The 20828-nt window shown below is 39.4% G+C and overlaps 1 protein-coding gene across 11 annotated transcripts in view; it reads right to left on the bottom strand.

The window, feature by feature from the left end:
- The window catches only part of dlg5a (discs, large homolog 5a (Drosophila)), a 228429-nt gene that overhangs the window by 2797 nt on the left and 204804 nt on the right, over positions 1-20828 (bottom strand). For all 11 annotated transcript variants that reach the window (XM_043678983.2, XM_043678982.2, XM_043678990.2 and 8 more), the window contains 7 exons: positions 20155-20303; positions 18799-18969; positions 15453-15649; positions 14983-15126; positions 13723-13850; positions 11187-11296; positions 10435-10547 (listed from right to left, as the gene is read on the bottom strand). In XM_043678983.2, the coding sequence (XP_043534918.2) occupies positions 10435-10547; positions 11187-11296; positions 13723-13850; positions 14983-15126; positions 15453-15649; positions 18799-18969; positions 20155-20303 (1012 nt within the window). The remainder of the gene's footprint in view (positions 1-10434; positions 10548-11186; positions 11297-13722; positions 13851-14982; positions 15127-15452; positions 15650-18798; positions 18970-20154; positions 20304-20828) is intronic.

Here is a 20828-nt window from a genome sequence, read left to right as displayed (position 1 = left end):
GAACAATCTTTGGTCCAGCCCTATTCCAGTCACAATCCTTTCTCCGATATACGATACCATCGGTGCTGCTTCCCTCTCTCGTTCGGAATTGGACAGGTTTATCAATTTCACTTCCAGTTTTCTCCATGCCCTCACTTTCACCTGGTCTATTTCTGACTCCTTCCTTCTGTTTCCTTTTTTGGGGATAGACTGGCCACTAATATTCACTATAAACCCACTGACCCCACAGCTACCTGGACCATACATCCTTGCACTCCATTCCATTTTCCCAGTCTCTGTCGCATATGTTTCATTGATGCCAACTTTGACAAGGGTGCCTTCGAATTACCCACCTTCATCCTCAACCGAGGATTCCCCAGGACCGTTCTCTAGGGTCCTCAACCAGGCCTGACCCAGCTCCCGCACCTCTGCCCCCACCCCCTTTCTTCCCTCCTGCAACAGTGATAGGGTTCCATTGTCCTTACCTACCATCCCATCAACGTTTACATCCAGACGATGCTGCCATTTTTGCCATCTCCAGCGAGATGCCACCACCTGACACATATTCTCCTTCCCTCCCTTGACCACCTTCCGCAGGGACTATTCCCTCTGGGACACCCTGGTCCACTCTTCCTCGACTCCCAACACCACTCGACAGCCCAATGGCATCTTCCTCTGCAACTACCGAATCTGTATCACGACCCATTTACCTCCTCCTTCCTCAGTATCCAAGGGCCCAAACATACCTTCCAGATGAAGCACCACTTTACCTGCACTTCTCACCATGTAGTCTATGGCATTCGCTGCTCACAATGTAGTCTCCTCTACATTGGGGAAACAAAGAATAGACTGGGTGACTGCTTCGCAGAACAAACTATGTTCTGCCCGCAAAAAAAAAAGAGCCTGAACTTCCAGCTGCCTGCAACTTTAACATACTACCCTGCTCTCTGGCCAACATCTCTGTTTCAGGCTTGCTGTAGTGCTCCATCAATTCTCAGTGCAAGCTAGAAGAACAATACCTTATCTTCTGCTTGGGGACCATGCAGCCCTCCCAACTGAATAGCTAGTTCAATAATTTTAGGGCCTGAACTCTCCCATGACCTAGCTCCTATCCACACACCAGGTCTTCTTATCTCAGTCTGCCATTACACATCAACTAATGCTAGCTACTAACAGTCTCAATTAACAGCTATTCAGGCTCCGAGTCAGATCGTTATCCACTCCCTTATCTGTCCAACTGTTCTTCTCACTCATAAAACTGAAAGAACTATGCATACTGTGAATGAGAAACAAAAGCCAGAAGGTGCGGGGAGAGCTCAGCAGATCTGGTAGCATCTGAGAAGAGAAATCAGAGTTAATGTTTCAGGTCCAGTAACCCTTCCTCAGAATGGAGTTTCTCTTCACAATGCTTTTGCTTCACAGAACCTGCAGACCTGCTGAGCTTTTCCAACAACTTCATTTTTTGTTCTTCTCTCTCTTTGGGCTCTATCCCCACCTGTTGTTTACCCCATCCCCTTCACAACCATTCAAGGAGCAGGAGAGTCAACGCTTCGAGCATAAGCCCTTCATCAGGAAAACTGATGCTTATGCTCTCCTGCTCCTTGGAAGCTGCCTGACCTGCTGTGCTTTTCCAGCACCACACTCTTTGACTCAGATCTCCAGGATCTGCAGTCCTCACTTTCTCCCAGATTGTGAGGGCGCCCAGAGGAAACAACAAAAGCAGTGACAGTGATAGTAAAGTAGATGGGTTGGATCTACTGAGAGGAAAGCTAACAATACACAGCCGAAGGACAGTGAGGGATGTAACAGAAATGGAAAACAGAGGTCATACTGTGAAGTTGTGGAACTCAATAGTGAGTCCTGTAGGTTGTAAAGTGACCAAGTAGAAAATGAAGTCTTGTTCCTGCAGCTGGTGTTGAATTGCACTAGTATACAGTAGTAGGCCAAGGATGGAAATGTTAGTAATGACCACAAGGTGGTTTAGTGGAATAGGAAGCAATCTATTTGACCTATTTATTTTGCTTCTGATTTTCAGCACCCTCCATAATGTTTTTACTAATATATTGCATACTTCATTTATTAGCTGGTGCTAAAAATGACCCTACTTATGGAACGCTAGTCACGTGAGTTATGCTTCAGTTGTTATTTAAATTATTTTGTTCCTGGAAAAGCAAAGAACAAAGTAAAATTTATGAGTGCAAATAATATGCAATAATTTATTCCAATTCTTATGCTAATTTATTTTTCGTTTTAATACATCCACCAGTTCAGGCATCCCAAGGTGAGCCCTGAACCTACCCATTTTAATTCATCAGATATGTGAGAAAATCACTGGATTTCCTATATCTACAGGGTTTTAACAATATTGAATATATGCTGTTTACATGACAGACAGCATATTTACAGAATATTCATAGATGTTCAGATCTTCTTTTTATAATATTCATTCATGTGATGCAGGAGTTTATTAATTGCCCATCCCTACTTACCCAGAGGACAGTTAAGAGTCAACCATGTTGCTGTGGGTCTGAATCACATGTAGACCAGACCAGGTAAGTACAGCAGTTTCCTTCTCTAAGGACATGAGTGAACCAGATGAGTTGCTCCTGACAATCAACAATGGTTTCATGATCATCATCCGACTCTTAATTCCAGATTTTTATTGGAATTAAACTACACCATCTGCCATGGTGGGATTTGAACCCGGGTCCCCAGAACATTACCTGCATCTCTGGGAGACTGATTACTAAACTCAGTCATCTCTGACTAAGCCCCCACTCTCTTCAACTGGATCCTCATTTCCTGACCCACAGGCCTCAATCAGTGAAGATTGGGGACAATATTTCATCGTCACCAATACTCAACACTGAAGCCCCCCAAGGGTGCGTACTCAGTGGATACCCATGACTGCATCGCCAAATACCAGACTAATGCCATTTACAAGTTCACTCATGACACCACCATAGTCAGTTGAATCTCAGGTGGCGACGAAACAGACGACAGACGGGAGGTGGAGGACCTGGAAAAATTGTGCACTGAGAACAACCTAGTTCTCAATGCCGAAAACCAATGAACACATTATTGACTTTCGGCGGGATGTTACTCATGCCCCCTAAACATTAACAGCACAGAGGTGGAACGAGTGGAGAGTGTCAAGCTCCTGGGAGTGGTCATCCACAACAAGCTTTCTTGGACTCTTCATGTGGATGCACTGATTACAAAGGGCCAACAATGTCTCTTCTTCCTCAGGCAGCTGAGGAAATTTGGCATGACAGCAAATACTCTCGTCAACTTTTATAGGTGTGCCATCGAGATCATTCTGTCTGGATATATCACTACCTGGTATGGCAACTGTACCATTCAAGATTGGAGACTGTTACAGAGGGTGGTGAACTCGGCCCGGACAATCACAAAGGCCAAAATCCCATCTATAGAATCCATCTACCAGGCCTGCTTGTCAAGGAAAGGCTGCCAGCATTCTCAAAGATCCATCCCACCCTGGCAATGTTTTTCTACAACCTCTACCATTGGGGAGAAGGTTCGGAAGCCTGAATACACGCACCAGCCGGTTTTGAAACAGTTTCTACCGTGCTGTTGTTAGAATACTGAATGGACACACAAAGTCTTAACATTCGCCTGCACCTGTATTTTTGTTTTTGCTACTGTTTACTGGTTATTTATTTCTCTATGACATTTAACTAAGTGATCTGCCTGTAATGCAAGACTAAGCTTTTCACTGTGCCTCAGTACACGTGACAATAAATTCAATTCAATTCAATTCAGTCTAGCGATAATACGACAAGGCTAATGCCTCTCCTAAAAGAAAGGCAAAAAAAATGCATTAAATCTGTTAAAACCGTTTCAGGCAGAGCAAAGATATTTCAATGAGAATTTATTGCTACAGATGAAAACTTAAAAATTAGAAAGTGAAAGCCTTCTTGGGTAGTGCTGTAGTATCAATATACCATGATATGCTGCTTGAGAATAGATTTAATTCTCTCCATTGCATTGAATTGTTCATAAGTTAAGCACAGTAAACCACATCATGCTTGTCCAGTGTAATTTAAAAAATAATCAAGGGTTGTGGGTGTTGCTGTTGCAATAATTAATGGCTCTTCCCTAATTTTCCTGGAGAAAGAGATCCTGAGCTTCCATCTTGAAAAATCAGCTTTTGGCATGTCAGACACCGACTGTGCTGTTCAGGATTTCCAGATTTTGACCGAGCGACTGTGAAGGAATGGCAATACTGTTTCATATCAGGATGGAGAGTGGCATGAAAGGGTATTTGGAGGTGCTGGTGTGCCCATGTATCTGCTGCCCTCGTTCTTCTGGGTAGTAGAGGTTGTGGGTTGGACGGTGCTATAAAAGGAGGCTTAATGTGTTACTGCAGTGCGTATATTATATGTTACTATGCATTAAATGATGGAGGGTGTGAATGTTGAAATTACTTTCAATATCATAGTACAATGAATTGTACATTTGTGCATAAAATATTAAACTTAATCCAGAAGTTATTAGAGGTCTTTGCCTTTTTAACCACTGAAACCAACATGAACCATTACTAATTAAATAGTTCATATTGTCTTTATTCAACAGTTATAAAGGCAACATCTAATACCTGCAGTTAATCTAAATCTCAAAGGCATTTTTAGAATCAAGATAGACATTCTGGAGTTGTCTGCAGGGGAACCTCGATTATCCGAATACCAGATTATCTGAAGGAGATCGCGAGGTCCCGATAGAAACATTACATCAAAGTCACTTTTCTAAGCCTGATCGTGTGTTTTGTTTACATTGATTAAAAATGAACTCAGCTTACTGAAATGCTGCCGAGAACAGTCCTGGACAAAGATGGGAGCCCAAGTACCGTCTCCAAATGAATGACAGGTCGCCCTCTCTCTCACCCCTCCCACACTTTTTCTGGAGTTCTACACAGGGATGTAGCCTAAACCCCTCTTCCCCAGATAATCTCCTGTACAGAGCAAAGGTGGAACCTGAGAAAAAGTTGTAGTAAAAAGTTGTGCGCGCACTATTTGGAGACTCATCCCCCAAAGGCAGTAACAGTCTTCCTGATCATGTCCCATCTGGCTGCCCCCGAAGGGAAGATGGTGTGGATGGGGGGGTGTTCGGACGATGGCAGGGCTGGTCTGAGTTGGTGTAGATTGGGGCCCACGGGGGTGGGGTTGCTCATGCGTGCAATGTGCTGGTGCTTAGTCTCCTGAATGGGGACCAGACTTTAGCAAGTGCTCGCTTCCTCAATTCCATTGAACTCATGGGGGTGGGCATGGAGTGGCTTCAGCAATGCTGCAGGTTCCGTACATACAAGTTTGCATCTGCTCAGAAACAAACCCTGAGACAGAGAGAGGGAGCAAGGCAGGCAGAGTGAGGGAAAAAGAAACTTTGGAAAACTCCGAGCCCCAGAGGAGAGGCATTGATTCAATTAACCGAATAATCAATTATCTGAATGAAATAGTGCCCGCCCTTCTCGTTGGGATAATCGAGGTTCCTCTGTACTATAGTTGGAAATTTGCAGTAGCGTGATGGACACTGCCATCTAGTGTTATTATATTGTTAGCACACAAAAAGTGGCCAGTGAGTCATATGTGCTCTTGGAAGAGCAACAAAAAACAAAAGTGAAACAAAATAAATAACATTTAAATGTTTTAGAACTTAATTTCAAACCTTGAAATGCAGCACGCCACAAGAAGCAGTTAAGCTGGTGTATGAATCTATGTTAAGGAGCTTAAATAAAGTTGAGCACTAAACACAACATAAAACTGACAGGCAAGAGGGCCTCAGATTTTCTAATGATTCTTTGTGAGAGGAGAGGATATTTCACTTGCTTTTCTTTCTGTTCATTTACAGCACCTACATGATCTCTAATGTCCTTAATTTCAATAATGTTTGAATACTGAAACAAGATAAATGGAGATTTTCTAAGTTTGGATAATTTGATCTGCTTTTGCAATGCACTGACTTTTAATAAAATTTATCACCATTTTATTTAATCTTTCCAGAAACAATAGTTTGTCCTATGACAATGATGCTAGATAAATTTTCTATTAATTGACTTATTTGTTAAGGATTAAACTTAATTTTAGATTTTGTCAAGTATACAGTGGCTGACAACTTACCAGCAAGTTTTAAAAAAGGACTTAAAAAGTCAAAATGAACAAACAGCAGATGTGACTGGTAGTCAGAATTGAGATCAAATGTCGTTCGACATTAAGAAAAAAGGGACCAGGTCATATTTACAAACATGCAATAATTAAAAAGTAAAAAGGCAAAGTCCTAGAAGATCAAAGAGCTGCTCTCTCATTAGAGGGGGAAGACTAGTGATGAGTTTAACCGGAGGGTGACCATGCCTCTGGTAAGGTTGAGAAGGTGGGTCCTCCATGGTAATCTCAGCCAGTGCGGGAACTGAATCTATGCTGTTGGCATCACTCTGCATCACAAACCAGTTGTCCAATCATCTAAACACCTAAACTCACTTGGGGTCCTTTAATTCAGTATTGGACTTCTAAAGAGATTTTGGACATGAACAGACTTTGTACCTGCGCTGTTGAATGAGAAAAGTTGTACAGGCTGAGCTTGTTTCCACTGGAATTTAGAAGGAGAAAGGATGACTTGAATGAAGTACATAAGATGCTCAATAATCTTAACAAGGTGCATATGGAGAGCATGTCTCCTCTTGTGAATGAGTCAAGAACTAGTGGACTCTGTTTAAAAATTAGGGACCACCCTTTTCAGACAGAGATCAGGAGACTTTTTTTTCTCTCAGAGAAGTTGTGAGATGTTAGAAGGTAATGGAGACAGGTAATTGAAGGTTTTTAAGATAGTGGTAGATAGATTGCTGTTAGGGAAGGGAAATTGTAGATGGGAATTGATTAGCCATGATATTTCTGACCCAAGGGGAAAAGCCCACTTCCGCTTCTAATTTATTTATATTCCTAAACTGAAGTTATATTTTGTGCCATTATATTTTAATCATACAGAACACTTCTTCATGCATGAATTAAATGAGATTGATCAATGTTCCAACAGGTATTTGTGTTTTGCTAAAAATCATACTGATGATCATACTGGTTAAGAAAGATGGTCAAAAGAGAGTATATCCAATCAAAAGCTACAGCATAGAAAGTGGTAAAAACTAGTGGTAGGCCTGCAGATCGGAACTTTAAGGAACCAATGAAGAATGAAAGATAAAGTAATAATGAGGGAGAAAACTGATCATGAAAGTAAACTGGAAAGAAATAGGAAATCAAATAACCAGAGCTTCTATGGGCACATAAAAGGGGGAAAAAAAGGTCGCTAAAGTAAGTGAATCCCTTCGAGGATGCAACTGGGAACCAATGATAAAGAACAAGGAAATGGCAAATAATTTGAACCAATATTTTGCATTGGTCTTTAAGGTGGAGAACACTATCAACATCCCAAAGATAACAGATGAGCAAGGTGTTAATATGAGGAAAGATCTTGTAACAATCTCTATCATAAGGATCAAGCTAATGAAACTAAGAGCATTCAAGGCCCATCTCCAAAGGTTTTAAAGGAACTGGCTGCAAAGATAATGGAGGAAATGGGACAAAACATTCCCGAACTCACTGAATTATGGGAGGGTCCCAGCAGAGCGGAAAACTGCTAACGTGACAACCCTGTTCAAGGAGGAGGGAAACAGAAAGCAGGAAACTCCAAGCCAGGTCACTTAACAGCTGCTGTGGAGTCCACTGAGTAAACTGAACATTTAGAAAAACACGACACAATCAAATAGAGTGAACATTTGCCAATGTTCTTTGGAGGATAAAACAAGCAGAGTTGATAAAGGAGAACTAGTAGATGCAGTGCATTTAGATTTCCCTGAGGCATTTCAGAAGATGCCACGAGTCATAGAGTGATATAGCAAGGAAACAGATGCCTCAGTCCAACTAGTCCATGCTGACCATGTTCTCAAACCAAAATAGTGCCACTTGACTGCATTTGGCCCATTTACCTCCAAATCCTTCCTATTCGTTAACGTAACCAAATGTCCTTTCCGTGTTGTAACTGTAATTGCAACCACCACTTCCTCTGGCAGTTCATTCCGTATACAAACCACTCTCAGTGTAAAAAGTTGTCCTGTGTCCTTTTTACATTTTTCTCCTCTCACCTTAAAAATATGCCCCATAATTTTGAACTCCACTCTATAGAAAAGACCCTTGCTATTCACCTTATCTATGTTCCTCTTGATTTTATAAACCTGTACAAGGTCACCCCTCAATCTCCTACACTCGCAACAAAAAACGTCACAGCATATCCAGCCTCTTTTTATAACTCGAACCCTCCATGTCCGGCAACATCCTGGTAAATCTTTTCTGGACCCTCTTCAATTTAATAATATCCGTCCTACAGGGCGATCAGAACTATACAAGTTGTTCAGAAGAGGCCTCACTAATGTCCTGTACAACCTTAACATAACATCCCAATTCTGATAATCAAAGGTATGAGCAATGAAGGCAAGAATGTTAAATGCCTTCTTAACCGCTCTGTCTACTTATGAGGTAAATTTCAAATACTAATGTACCTGAACCCCTGAGTGTCTCTGTTCTACAACACTACCCATGGCCCTACCATTAACTGTGTAAGTCCTGCCCTTGTTTGTTTTACCAAAATACAATACCTCACATTTATCCAAATTAGACTCCATCGGCCTTATTAATCAAAATCTTTTTATTATCTTAGATAACCTTCTTCACTGCACATTATACCACCGATTTTGGTGTCCGCAAACTTACTAACCGTGTCTCTTAAATTCCCACCCAAATAATTTATTTCAATGACAACCAAAAATGGACCCTGTGGAACACCACTGGTCACAGGCCACCAGTTTGAAAAACAATCCTTCACCACCACTCTCTGTTTCCTACCGTCAAGCCAATTTTGTAACCAAATGGAAAGCTCTCCCTTCAGAATTGATAAAGTGTGGCACTGGAAAAAGCACAGCAGGTCAGGCAGTATCTGAGGAGCAAGAGAGTCGATGTTTCGGACTTAACCCAAGCTCTCCTTGAATCCCATGTGATCTAACTGTAATAATTAGTCTATCATGCGGAACCCTGTCAAAGGCTTTACTAAAGTCATGTAAACAACGTCCACTGCTCTGCCCTCATCAATCATTTTGGTTCCTTCCTCAAAAAGCTCAATCAAGTTTATGAGACACAATTTCTCTCGCACAAAGCCACGCTGACTATTCTTAATCAGTCCTTGCCTCTCCAAACATTTGTAAATCCTATTTTTCAGAATCACCTCCAATAACTTACCCACTAGCAACGTCAGGCCCACAGGTCTACAGTTTGCAGGTTACTTGCACAAGAAAGGAGATCATGGTTTTGGGGGTAATGTAAGTGCATAGATTCAGGATTGATTAACATACATAAAACAGTGAATTGAGATTAATTGGTCTTTTTGAGGTTGGAAAGACGTAACTAGTAGAGTGCCACAAAGATCACACCATGGTATAACTCTCTCGACAGCATAATCATTGCTGCCTCAGTTTAGTTGATTTATCTAAGATCTTTGACAGAATCTTGTTAAATATCAGTCTTAGTGTCCCAATTATTTACTGTCTATATTTTTGTTTGTCATTGAAATAAATGATTTGGGTGAAAATGTAGGTGATAGCAGACTATAACACATCCAAATTTGATGATACAAAAATAGGTGGAAGGGCACATTGCAAAGGGGGCAAAGGAATTTGCAGGGGATATAGATAGGTTGAGTGAGTGGGCAAAAGCTGGCAGATGGTGATTAATCTGGGCAAGTGTGGGATCATGCTGTGTAGCTCTATGACCTTGGTTGGAAGACTCAAAGTATACAATTATCAATTAAATTGAGAGAGGCTCTGAGAAAGTGCAGCACAGAAAGATCTGGGTAATCTTGTGATTGAAATGCACCTTTTCTGATGTTCTAATGTAAAGGTTCCTTGACAATGGATTAACTACATCAGTTGGAGGGGGGGGGGGGGGGGGCGGAATATCTTGGGCAAGGAGACATAGTTACAGAATGGCATTTAAAACTGAGATGCAAAGGAATTTTTTTCTCCTGGGATGAATTCTCGAAATCAGAGAATTGTGATCACTGAGGTTATTTAAAAAGGGGTTCATAGATTTTTGAAATGTACGGGAGTTGATGGCTGTGCTACGCTGATACTAAAGAGGAATTGGGGGCTGCAGCAAATCAGCTGTGATATTGTTGAATGGCAGGGTGATTTTGAGGGACTGAATGGTCTACTCTTACTTATGTTCTTATGTAAAGATTCCTTGATACTGGGGATCAGCTACTAGAGCACTGATGATTGTCCAATAAAAATGAACAAATCAGTAATCTTGCATTTAAATAAACCTCTTCCCTTCAAAGTGAAGGTTAAAATGTGAACTGTAAGTCAAGATTAAGACTTGCAGTCGAACACAAACAGATCCTTACCTGTGAAAAACTTGGTATACTCCTGTTCAATCTTCTGAGCAGCCTCAAACTGTTCCTTGGAATGTTTTTTTTGTGTACCTTTGTCCCGCAGAAACACTGGATCCTTTTGCTCTCTGGTGATACAGTACAACTATTAGAATTTGCTAAAACCAGTGTAATGGCATTTTTAAAAAGGTCTAGGAGGTATGCGCATTCACATAAACAAGTTATTGGTGTCTCCATTAAATACATTAAATATTTCAATAGCTTCTTAATTTTCTATGCTATAGTTTATTCAATAAAAACAATAGCAAATGGCACAATATTTTGTGTTATGAATAGAAAATGTTGGAAATACTCAGGTCAGGAAACATTTGTGAAGTTACTGAGGCATGTCAAATGACCTTTCATCAGAACTGATGTTGCCTGACCAGCTGAGTGTCTCATGGTTCTCCTGCTTTGCATCATTTACATTATAAAGAAAACATATAGACACAAAACAGATTGCATTAACATTTAAAAGATTATTATGTAGAATCTAAAACTGACATACATTAAACACCAGAAGAATACACATTGCGCAACCATAGAAATGTGTACATACACCTTCATTTTGATTCATATCATGTTTTTGTTAGCTCTGTATAATTTTGAACTTATACATTCTTCAACAGCAACTGATTATTGATAGCACATGCTATTCTGTATACAATCGTATTACATATCAACAAAGAAAAGCTACTTATTCATTTTAATGAATTGAATCCACTCACTTGATTTGTTTCAAGTTTTTGTACCGTATGAATATAACGATTGGATAGATGTGTATCCGGTGTAGACGCTCAATGGCATGTGGTGCAATATCAAGTAAACAGTGGCTGTCCTATAAATAAAATTTAAAAATTAAGAAAAGCAAACTTAATGGCAGCTAGTCACATTTTATAATGAACTACTATCTGCACTGGTGTCAGTTCTCGATCAGGGAGTCACAGGATAAAGGCCCACTTTAAAGACCTGAATACATAATCTAGAATGCTGCTTTAACGTAACATTGAAGGATTGCTACACTATCATCTTACAAATTATTTAGGGTACCATCTATCATCTCAAGTAGATGAAAAGAATTCCATGGTTTTTCTTCAAAAAAGAGCAGGGATGTCCTGGCATGTTCGTGACCAGCAGTTATACCTCAACTGCAACTATCCGAGGTTGATCTCACTGCTGTTTACAGGACCTTTGTTCCATGCGAGTCGGTTGTCACATTTATCTCGAACAGTTGCAAAGTGCTTTGGGGTATCCTGCATGAGTGCTGTATAAATGCATATTCTCCCTTTCCTTCATGTCTTTGGGCAATTTAAATCATAGCTGCAATCTCATTGTTTTTAAACTTTAGAAAAAAACACTCATTAGAAACAGATGTTGAACAGTGCAGAGTTTGGAGCACCTGTCAAACTAAGCAATAAGATGTAGAGGTACCTCTGAACTGTTCCACATAACAGCCAAAATGTTATGGTACAAGGTTGAGGAACAATGCTGTGGTCACACAGAAGTGACATTGAAGACTGCATGATTCAAACAGCAGCAACATTACACATTTACTACGTAATACAAGAAGCTACCATATTTTGCTTTTCAATATCATAGTCATTGCCTCGCCACATAAGCATCCTTATCCAACAAATAAGTGTTCCCTTCCCAGGCAAATTGTCATCAATTTATACTTGTGTATTGAACAGGAATTGTTCAGAATATCAAAGATCAAATCGTCTTCTATCTATTATGGTCTGAAATGGGAAAGAAAAGTCAGCAAGAAATTGAGTAAAGAAAAGTTGACAAAAAAGTAAGATTTGCAAAATGGAAAAGTTTAGGGATCAGAATGCTGGTACGGCAACATGGCCAAACATCGCACGTCATATGTTGACATGTCATGTCGTCAGGAATATTGTGACATTCATTTATATCAAGGCAGGTGCATTTCTAACAAGTGGCTAAACTTTATCTCAAACTCACGCTTTGCTAGGACAGTGTGTGCTTCCTTGTAAACACTGCTGATTTAGTTATAAATAACGCTGTTTTCCTGAGGAATCCTTGCAAATACTGCTAGTATCTAGGAGTCCAGTATCACAATTTAGAAAAAAAAATTCTTATGTAAAATGTGATTTACCAATGACCAAGAAAGCTAATATGCCATTACATTGTTTTTTTAAAACTTCATTTATGGAATCAGGGTATCATCACTAACTAGGCCAGCATTTATTGCTCCACCCTAACAGTTAAGAATCAACCATATTGCTGTGGGTCTGGAGTCACATATAGGCTGGACCAGATACGGATAGCAGCCTCCTTCCCTAAAGGATCTTAGCGAACCAGATGGGTTTTTCCAACAATCAACAGTGGATTCATGGTCATCATTAGACTCTTCATTCTAGATTTTTAAAACATTTAAATTCCATCATCTGCTGTGGTGCTATTCAAACCCAGGTCCCCAGAACATTACCTGGGCCTCTGGATTAACAGTCCAGCAATATTATCATAGGCCATCACCTCCCCTGTTACATCAACCTCTGTGCATCGATCTGGAGGCATGCTACAGGTAGGTTTCCACAGAACCGCAGAAAAGTGACAGCACAGATTGAGGCCATTTAGCTCATTGTGCCTGCACCAGCTGAATAAACTAATTAGAATGCCCATTCTAATCCCACTTATCTGCACCTGGTCTGTAGCTTTGCAGGTTACACAGCTGCAGGTACAGATTCAGATTCCTTATAAATCTGTTGAGTGTTTCCACCTCACCTACAAAGTTTTGCAGTGAATTCCAGATACCCACCACCCTCTGGATGAAAAAGATTTCCCCCATGTCTTCTTTAAACCCTCTACCAATCACCTCAAATTTGTTGCGTCCTCTCTGCTTTGGGAAACAGGTTTCCCTGTCCACTGGATCCAAATTGTTCATTATTTTATACCCCATTATTAATTCACTTTTCAGCCTCCTCTGTTCGAAGGAAACATCTTTAACCTCTAAAATCTTTCTTCCTACCTTCAATTTGCTGTTTATACACTTTCCTGTAAACTTACGTAGACAGGGATTTTTAGACTCCCGAGGACATGAAGCAGGAATAATGCTGTCTTCGTTAGAATTCATTTAACCTTACCATTGAGAATAGGATCACTCTAGATTCCAAGGAATCTTACAACTTTTGAAATGCTCTAAAGTAACTTGATTAAACTGATAATATTAGTTGGCATTGGTAACCTTAAGTAGAAATTATCAAATTATATAAATCACAGAAATTGAGGGGAGAGAGGCACCTTCTCGGTTATTTCTTTAATGGAGGCAACAGTTGTGACATCAAAATGGCCACTTCTCCTCTTGTAATCAATGAAGAGATAGTCTGCAACTCCTCGCTCAATGGCCTGCTGGGAAGCTTTCATAACCTCTGAACATAAAAACAGAAACACAGATAAGAATGTATCTGTCTTCAAACACATCAATTTTATCTGCATGGCTAATACCAACTACTCATTACAAAGTGGGGTGGGGGGGTGGGATTTGACTGTTCTAGGGGATGAATCACAAAAGGTTAGTATCCAGTAAGTACAGTAAATCCGCTGTATCCGCAAAGTCATGTGTCACAAATTCACCTTGGTGCGTCAAAAATTAAGTAACAATGAAAATCGATATCCGTTAGCAAAAAATCACCGATCTTTAATGAACTCCGCACTCTCAAATTTCATCATTTGCGAGGGTTGTCAGGGATTGAACCCTCGCAGAAAAGCTAATAGAATGTTATTGTTTAATACAAGAGGAAATGAATACGGAAGTATGTAGTCATGCTTCAGTTTTACCGGGCACTGGTGAGATCACACTTCTTGGGTGCTGCGTATGGTACGGGTATTCATATTTAAGGAACTATGTAAATAGCTTAGAGATACTGCGGAGAAAATTTACCAGACTAATGTATGATTGCATTCTGAGGAGAGGCTTGTATCTTCTGGAGGTTAGAGTAAAATGTGACCCGATTGACACACAAGATCCTGAGGGGTCATAACAGGGCACGTATGAAAAGGATATTTCCTCTACTGGAAGAACCCAGAATTAGGGGTTACTGTTTCAAAATAAGGGGCAAACCATTTCAGAGAGCTAACAGGAATTTTTTTGCCCTGCAGAGGGTTGATGGGCTTTGAAATTTTCTCCCTTGGAAGGGGTTGTAAGCAGAGCCCTTGAATATTTATGTAGGAGAGGAAGATAAATTCTCAATAAGCAAGAAGGTGAAAGGTTATCATCGGTACATAAGAAAGTGGAGTAAACAGTTCAGTCACTACCTTAGTGAATGACAAAGTAGGTTTGAGGAGCCAAGTAGCATACTCCTGCTCCCATATCATATGATTATATTTCTAAAACTATTCTTTGAAATATGATCAAGATTGACAGAAATATTTTAAGTGCAGATAAAATACTTATTTTCAGCAATCATAAACAATTGTTGACATGCATATAAACCTCTGAAGAAACCACAGAATTACAACTATATATTTGAAATTAAAGCAAATCTGCAGATTTATACTTACCTAGTGGACATCTGCAGAATTTTCCAGAGGAATCTTTAACTAACATGTCCTTCACAGCATCCACTAATGGTCCCAAAATAAGCACAGGCCTTGGTGAGGTGCACTCTATTTTCTGCACTCTTTGATAAGCCAGACTTCCACAATCTATCAATGAAAATACGTTTCAACATACAGTTGGCTTTAAAAATCCAAAACAGCAAAGATGATTGACAAATCAGAACCGCATTTAGTAATTAAATCAGAACAATCAGATAAAGAATCCTTTGCAACTCCTGCGATAATCTTATACCTTGGGAATTACTGATCAAAGTCCCGATCAGTGAATTAAAGCAGGTTGCAGTGAATTAAAGCATTTCACTCCATCTAATACATTTGGCAATAAGATAACTAACATTGCAAATAAGCCATCATTAACATCTGAAGTTGGCTGATCAACTAGAATCATCTCTTGACAAAAATTGTCAAAATACCTTCCAACAAAGGGATAGAATCAGTGCTTATGGCATCAAGAGCCAACATCTCCTTTCCATCTTTCGAGTTATTCCGTTTATGTTTTTTATTTCGCCGGAAGAATGATCTTCGGGCTGCTGCTGACAGTGTCTTCACCGAGCCATTTTCATCCTTGACCTCTGACATACTGTGTCTTCTGCAAAATTCCTGATCCATCCTGCCAGAATAAAACAATTTAGCAGCATTCCATGGTTAAAAATAAGATGAGAATTCTAAAGTAAGGCAGTGGGTATGCAGTGGCAGTCAAACACAATAAGAATTATTTGTGACATGTAAACTCTGCGGTCATATGCAAAAATGCAAAAAGCCAATTTGAGCACAGCAACGTGTCACAAATCATAATGTAACAAATAACTCAGTTTGTCTGTTTGCTTGCTGAGTTGGTGGGTTTGTTTTCAGACGTTTCGTCACCATGCTAGGTAACATCATCAACGAGCCTCCGGTGAATTGGTGTTCTGTCCCTGCTTGCTGTTTTGTGTGTCTTGGTTTGCTGTGGTGGGTGATATCATTTCTGAGAGGCTGGTAAATGGGGTCCAAATCAATACGTTTGTTAATACAGTTCTGGTTTGAAAGTCAGGCCTCTAGAAATTCCTGTGTGTGTCTTTGTTTGGCCTGTCCCAGGATGGATGCATTGTCCCAATCAGACTGGTGTCCCTCTTTGTCTGTGTGTATGGATACCAATGATAGTTGGTCATGTCTTTTAATGGCTATTTTGTGCTCATGTATCTGGTGGCTAGTTTCCTGCCAGTTTGTCCAATATTTGTTGCAGTCCTTGCAGGGTATTTTGCATAATACATTCATTCTGCTAGTTGTGGGTATGGGATTCTTTAAATTAAGTAGTTGTTTAGTGTGACCATACATCAAAGACATTTCAGAGATGATCACGCGACTACGCTGACCCCTAGGCATCATGGTAACCCACATATCTACTACCACACTAAAGAAAACAAAAATGAGGTAAGGAGTAGACAACATAAGGCAATAGCAATGATGAGAGAAATGGGAAAGAGATACACTTGAATTGATGATGTTCAAAAGAAAATAAATAATGTATGTAGGCAGGCTAAATAAAATTCATATAATAAGATAGGTGGAGCACTGGAGCTGGAAAGAAATCAACACATGCAAGGAAGGCACAAAAAAGGTGACATCTATGAGAGATATAAACAGCGGATATAAAGAACACATAATGATCCACAATAACAATTCTGGCATTACAAATCATTATTATTAAAGTGAAAGAGTCCCTAGCTCAGTCTTTCAATCTCAAGACTCTTACTATAACATTACTCACCTTAAAATTCTGGGATATGAAACTAATGTAACCTGTACTCAGTTGTACCTAAAAGGTGCAGTCATGTTCCTACTGGTTCCAAATTATGAACCATAAAAGGCAATTCAAAATTACCATAATAAGCTACTTATCAGTATATTCTACAAAACAATGTGCGTTGCATGTGACATGTCACCATTACGTGGTAGATCAATAATTGTACAGGATTACTCCCATCTTCAATGAAGCTTCAGGATCTATTTATAAATATCGATTTGATCATTTTTGACTTGGCACTAAGCTGAAAATGGCAAATGGGAAATACTTGGGGCAACATGCTCACTGGTGAAACAATTCAACTTTCTAGGATGTAAGCAGCAGAAAAGATCCAGACTTGCCTGTATTTTCCGTACCTCCAGAATCTTTCTGAATTAATGGAAACCATTAGATTGATGGGACTTGCAATTTGAGCAATTAATGAATCTTGTACAAACAACCCAAGTATATAATGCCAAATCATCTCTTTCAATAGGAAATCTTAAAAGTTTTGACAGCACTTGCATTTTTATCATCTTATAAAAAGATGGGAATTCTGTTCAGAAGCCAAAGTTTCCACCTGTTATCTTCTTGCCCGGTAACAAATTCATACAGAAAATACAATATAGAATTTCCTACAAATTGTAGTCTCCTCGACAGTCAGGAAACAAATCTACATTCTGCTCACAAAAAAAGACATGAGCTGCCACTTTAACACATCACCATGTTCCCTGGCCAACAACTGTCTCAGGCTTGCTGCTGTGCTCGAGAGAGGCCCAGTGCAAACTGGAAGAACAGCACCTCATTTTCTGCTTGGGAACTCTGCAGCCTTCTGGACTTAATATCGAGTTTAACAACTTTAGAGTTGAGCGCCTTTTCCCACGTCTTTCCCCTACTCCCACACACCTGGCCTTGTCATCACATGAGCTGCTACCACACACAACTCATTGTCAGCTACAAAGAGCTCCCATTAGCAACTATTAATTCCCCTAAACTGACCTTTATCCAGTTGACTGTCCAACTGTTTTTCTCTCTCTGGGTTCTACTGTTCACTCCTTAACCCCTCCCTAACCCTATCTTCTGCATAAAAACCAACCTTCGCCTAGCTATCATAAATTCTGAAGGAGGATCACTGGACCTGAAATGTTAACTCTGATTTCTCTGCACTGATGCTGCCAGACCCGCTGAGTTTTTCCAGCAATTTCTGTTTTTGTTCCTATAAACTGAATTTATAGAAACAAAACTTTAACTGGAATCAACCATACTTTGCTGGGAAATTTTCTTCTTGGGACATAGCCATAAAGTAACAGCCATAAAGACATGGGAATTCTCTGTATTGTAGCTGCAGCTTTATTAACTAAAACGTTGAACTTCTGGACTACTTTTGGTTTCTGTTTCACAGGTGAAATGCTGCATTATGAAATATGTCCAGATACTGGGAAATAAGTAGTAGTCAAAAAGCTTGGTCTTTGGCCCTTGAAATCAAACTTTAATAGAAAACAAATATGCTATTTATATGATTCTCAACACATCCTTAGACATTTCCAAAACAATTTGCCACCATTGATATGATATTCGTAAAAAGAAACAAGGATTGGCACTGATATCTCATAAAATACTGCAGTGAATTTACACTGCAAGGTCCTACAACAGCAATAAGATAAATGTTCACACTAACAATTTATTAAGGTTCTGACTGAGGGATAACTATTGGCTAGGCCACCAGATCTCTCTTGCATACCTTAAAAAAAACCTGGAGTAGGAACTTTCACATCCAGACGAACAGGCAGAGAACACCTGGTTTAACATCTCATTCAAAATTCAGTAGCTCTAATCATACAGTACTCTTCTGTACACTTGACAATCACAACCTTCTAACTCTAAAGCAAGAATTACGTTTATATTTTAAAAGAAGTAGAATGCAATGTATTTCTTATTATTTGAATGCAGAGCTTCTTCCTTATTTATGTTACCCTTTCGTCAATTGTTACGCTTACATGTACTTGCTGGGGATTTGTCCTCTTTCCAGCTTCTGAGCATTTTCATCCAATTGCCAGGCCATCCAGTAACCAAAGTTTCCTTGCGGCAGTGTGTCATCAACGTAAAGGATATCATCCTTCTTAAAACTTAAATCGTGCTCTACTTCAGCAACTCGATCGTAAAGTGCTCTGGAAGACCAAGCAGATGAAAATGCCAAAGAAAAGATTGCTGTGAACCTGTATTACTCAAACACATCAGGACTTAGCTTGGTAAGTAAAATTAAAACATGAACACCATAGAATTCCAAAATATTAGACAACAGAAATTAAAACCTAGGCTAAGTAAAATATCACAATGGTTTCTGTTGGAAGATTGGGCTATTTTTCAATAGTTATGATTTGATTCAGCAAGTGAAGAATTAAATTATATTGTTAAATTATGACTAATTATAAACAGTTTCTGAAGGGAGAAAAGTCCAATAGTAGGCCAAAAGTATGGTTTATGGTTTTATTGCCTCTTCTTTTGTTGTTTAGTGTACTTTCATGAAACAGTATGCTTAATAGAGTTCAGGATGCCTCTGTTACGCACGGGCTTAGTGGCAAGTAAAGATTAACAAGGCCTGGGTTTTAGTGCTTTGACACACAAGAAGGAATAAGAACCTCAGTCAACACAACAAAACAAATGACCGGTGCCTAGTCAACCAGTGTCTGGAAATAGCAGCCTGAAATGGAAGAACTGTAAACCACTCTTTATATTAAGTAGGTTTTCTTTAGTGCTTATTTGGATAAACAAAATAAATTTTGTAAAACTTGTGAAAACATATTTATACTTGGAATGTCTTTGAACCAATCAGGTCTAGTGAACTTTCAATTGGCTCTCTCAACCTTAGCTTATAATTGTAATTGTCACCAGAAGGCCTCGGTTCAAGTCCCGCCTGCTCCAGAGGTGTGTCACAACACACCTGAAGACGTTCATTAAGAATATTTGTAATTGTAATCTATGTAGGTTTTTACAACTCAAGTTAAAGTGAACCTCAAAATCTTACACTGACCATGCACTTGTAGGAGGCGAAGTATCTGAAAAATAATACACGATCCTTTCACACAAAAAGCTGAAATTAACATTGTTCGCCACGTGAAATTATTGCAGATGTACTGAATGAACAACAAGAAAATAATGGCCAAATCACTGCTACTTCCAAATGTTATTCTACAGATGGAGATCTAACTGTAGCTTAAACCCAATTATTTCCAGTCTGTTTCTGTTACATTCATTGCTTGACCCAACATTCCAACAGAATTTGTCCATGAAGTCCTGATCTATTTTCATTTAATGATTATGAGAAGTTTGCAGTTAATGATCTCAAATGATACCTGATATAGAAACCATCTCCGGCTTCATTTCTGATCTTGTTGAATTCCTCTATTCTGTACTGAGCCTTCACAGAGATTGTTTCTGTGGGTTTCAGCATTTCGACATAGGCCTGCTCAGCCGTCACATTCCGCATATCGGTGCCATTGTACTGCAACGAAAATGTAAAATGACTATAATCAAGAATTGCTGTTTACTTTGAATACATTCCAGCAAATAAGTGTTGCAGTAAAACCTCCTGTGTATTTTTAAAAAGTGTTCATTAAAATTTCTCTTAAGTTGAAGTTTTTCTATTCTCTCCATCTCGTTTCCCTGGTTTGCATACTGTTTCCTTGCAGGCTGTCAAACAGCTAGTAGATATACATTACCAATTGTCCTTTTCTAAACTGTCTAATAGGCACAGTAAGTATATTTTCAGGAGCTGGATTTATCTCTAAACCTTTTTTTCTCTGCCCACATTTTATTTCACTGCAATTTCTAGTGCATGGTATAATGTTTATTCAAATACAGAGTTATACCCAAGCAAAGGTAAAGTTATAATGCAGACATACTGTTCCTGTTCAGTCTCAATGCACTATTCATTACTACTGAAATATATTAGAAAAGAATGAGTGAGTAATTCTCTTGGCTGCATTGTATTTGAAATTGTGTCAGAAACTTATTCCAGTACTGTCAT

The sequence above is a fragment of the Chiloscyllium plagiosum genome, unplaced genomic scaffold, assembly GCF_037043375.1.
Source record: "Chiloscyllium plagiosum isolate Xiang-an unplaced genomic scaffold, Cpla_swu_hap1 HiC_scaffold_43, whole genome shotgun sequence".
NCBI classification, from domain to species: domain Eukaryota; kingdom Metazoa; phylum Chordata; class Chondrichthyes; order Orectolobiformes; family Hemiscylliidae; genus Chiloscyllium; species Chiloscyllium plagiosum.
This window is presented reverse-complemented; position numbering and strand designations above follow the sequence as displayed.